Source organism: Sycon ciliatum, chromosome 6 (genome assembly GCF_964019385.1).
Source record: "Sycon ciliatum chromosome 6, ocSycCili1.1, whole genome shotgun sequence".
Classification (NCBI taxonomy): Eukaryota; Metazoa; Porifera; class Calcarea; order Leucosolenida; family Sycettidae; genus Sycon; species Sycon ciliatum.
This window is the reverse complement of record NC_088648.1, coordinates 18,406,284-18,408,783: the sequence shown is the minus strand read 5'-3', so window position 1 is coordinate 18,408,783 and position 2,500 is coordinate 18,406,284. Positions and strand designations below refer to the sequence as shown.

At 43.3% G+C, this 2,500-nt stretch overlaps 1 protein-coding gene across 1 annotated transcript in view; it reads left to right on the top strand.

Moving 5' to 3' along the window:
* LOC135819554 (uncharacterized) overlaps positions 1-2,087 on the top strand; it is a 29,004-nt gene extending 26,917 nt beyond the window's left edge. The window contains exon 10 of the mRNA XM_065332783.1: positions 1,686-2,087. Within this exon, the coding sequence (XP_065188855.1) occupies positions 1,686-1,688 (3 nt within the window). The 3' untranslated portion in view covers positions 1,689-2,087. The remainder of the gene's footprint in view (positions 1-1,685) is intronic.
* The last annotated feature ends 413 nt before the right edge of the window (positions 2,088-2,500 follow it).

The window sequence follows — 2,500 nt, the reverse complement described above, 5'->3', positions numbered from 1 at the left end:
AGATGTATGCACTATTACAGAGATCACTCAAGGCAGCGGTCGGTTCTTGCTGTTGGAAAATGGTACCGTATTTTACCGGTTTAATATAAGTCGGCCTGGTTATAGGTCGACCCCCGTATCCGGAGGTCTCAATTCTGCGTTTTAAAGTTTTCACCCAAAGAAGCACTACTAACCACCTCCTGCCACTAACACATCAACAAATCATGTAAATATTCCTTATTGGAGGGTATAACATCCCAATACTTGAAAAAATGCCAATAAACTGGCAACAATGTGTACACATGGTGCACTCGTGCATGCAGTGCAGGTTATTTTTTGTCAGATACTGATAGCTCCCGGTTATAAGTCGAATCCCGGTTGTAAGTCGACCCCCACCCTTTCTCCAGCTATTTTAAGTCGGAAAAGGTCAACTTACAACCAGAAAAACACCGTAAGTGGGAGTGTCCCGAAAGCTATTGCTTGCATGGACACGATTTGGGGTTGCGAGCAGTAGAATATGAGGTAGGGCGTTATTGTGGTGGATGGAATGAGCAACCGCTATGCGAGAGAAGAGAGTGGGCTGCTTAATGCTGTGTAGACGGTCAGATTGGTTAATAGAGAGGTTGCGCACAACGAAAATTCGTAAGACTTCGACCGTCCAGGTTCGAGCAACGAAAGTGGCTACGAAGATCAGTCCAAGCTCGACCGAAACAGAGCAGATCTGCAAAAATATTTTTCGTAAAGTGGAATACTGAAATGCTGATATTTTACAACTCCTTGTCTTGACTCTCCGCGTCCGCCGCGTCGACCTTGGTCGACCCACTACGAAAAAGTTCACACGTGGTGCGCACCTCACGGTTTACGGATATTCGTTACAATGTAGCTTTTTTCGTTAAAAATATTCGTTATGATGCTACGAATTTTCGTTGTGCGCAGCCTCTCTATTATGCATGTAGAGAGGGAGGCGGGTGCAGAATCATGCGGTTTTCCACTGGATTCTCTCTAGCTTGTCTAAGGTTTTGTGGGATATGGGGGTTATAGCGATGCTTAAGATTACAGGGTAAGACGTGTGAAGTCTGGATGGGCAAGAGCAGAAATGGTAAGGGTTGATCTTAGGCGGAATGGCAAGTTGAATGACTTGAGTGATAATACTTCTTTGTTGTTGTTTTTTTATAAATTTTATTCTTAAGATGGCCTGTGGCCAATAGGAGATGTATTGTTGTTGTTGTTGTTGTTGTTGTTGTTGTTGTTGTTGTTGTTGTTGTTGTTGTTGTTGTTGTTGTTGTTGTTGTTGTTGTTGTTTCAAATCTTTATTCTCACGATAGCCTGTTGTTGTTGTTGTTGTTGTTGTTGTTGTTGTTGTTGTTGTTGTTGTTGTTGTTGTTGTTGTTGTTGTTGTTGTTGTTGTTTGAAATCTTTTATTCTTACACTCTCTCTTGTTGTTGTTGTCGTCGGTCGTCGTCGTTGTTTTTTCTGTGGAATTGTGTGTGTGTGTGCGTGTGTGTATTGGTGGGCATGTGTGTGTGTGTGTGTGTGTGTGTGTGTGTGTGTGTGTATGTGTGTATATGTGTGTGTGTGTGTGTGTGTGTGTGTGTGTGTGTGTGTGTGTGTGTGTGTGTGTGTGTGTGTGTGTGTGTGTGTGTGTGTGTGTGTGTGTGTGTGTGTGTGTGTGTGTGTGTGTGCGCGTTTGCGTTTGCACCTCGCAGTAAATGCCTTATTTGCACGTTTCCAGAACGTGGTGGAAGGCAGAAGTCCCAATGTGGATACCTTGTTGACGCACACCAATAATGGTGTGGGGAAGATATGCTCTCCACACATGTTTGCGGTCTCTGTTCGCATTCCTTTCTCCAGCCTTTGTTTTCTTTTTCGCTTTTTTCTCGTTCCATTTTGATCTATTTTCCAACTTTTCCAGTATAATTATAATGCATTGTTTGTGGCGAACCGTGAATTTTGTTTTGTATTTTTGAGGCCGAAGTATACTTTCTGAGTGGTCATGCAGCGCACAAAGTTCACATCATTTCCTTTCACCTATAGCTTATGGGCAGTAAACTGGAACATGGCTCGAAGGGCACTGTGATTTTCCGATAATATCACGGACATTTGCTGAAAAGTGCATAAAATAATGTTGAATCTACTCGTTCGTGTGGTTTTCCTAGCGAGGCACACCTACACGCACTCTGGTAATATGGAGTTGTAACCGGGATAATATCCTAGTTAGTGTGGTAGTGTATTTGTGCAATAGGTGGGGGGGGGGGCACAGCTGATTAACTAAGCTCCATTAGGGACGTTTTGCTCTACGTAATTACGTGTGAAAATAACGCAGGAACTGCACGTAGTTTTCATACGTAAAAACCAGCGCTGTTAAGTTTCGCTATACGTGATTTATACAAAATCGTCAGGCTCTCCATCCTAGTGTATGAATGATTTCTTCACGACTGCTAAGCATGCTTTGTTTCTTTGGAGACGCGTTGGCTGCATGCGTCCACCATACATGTATGCAACACGAACCGAAATCGCGTTT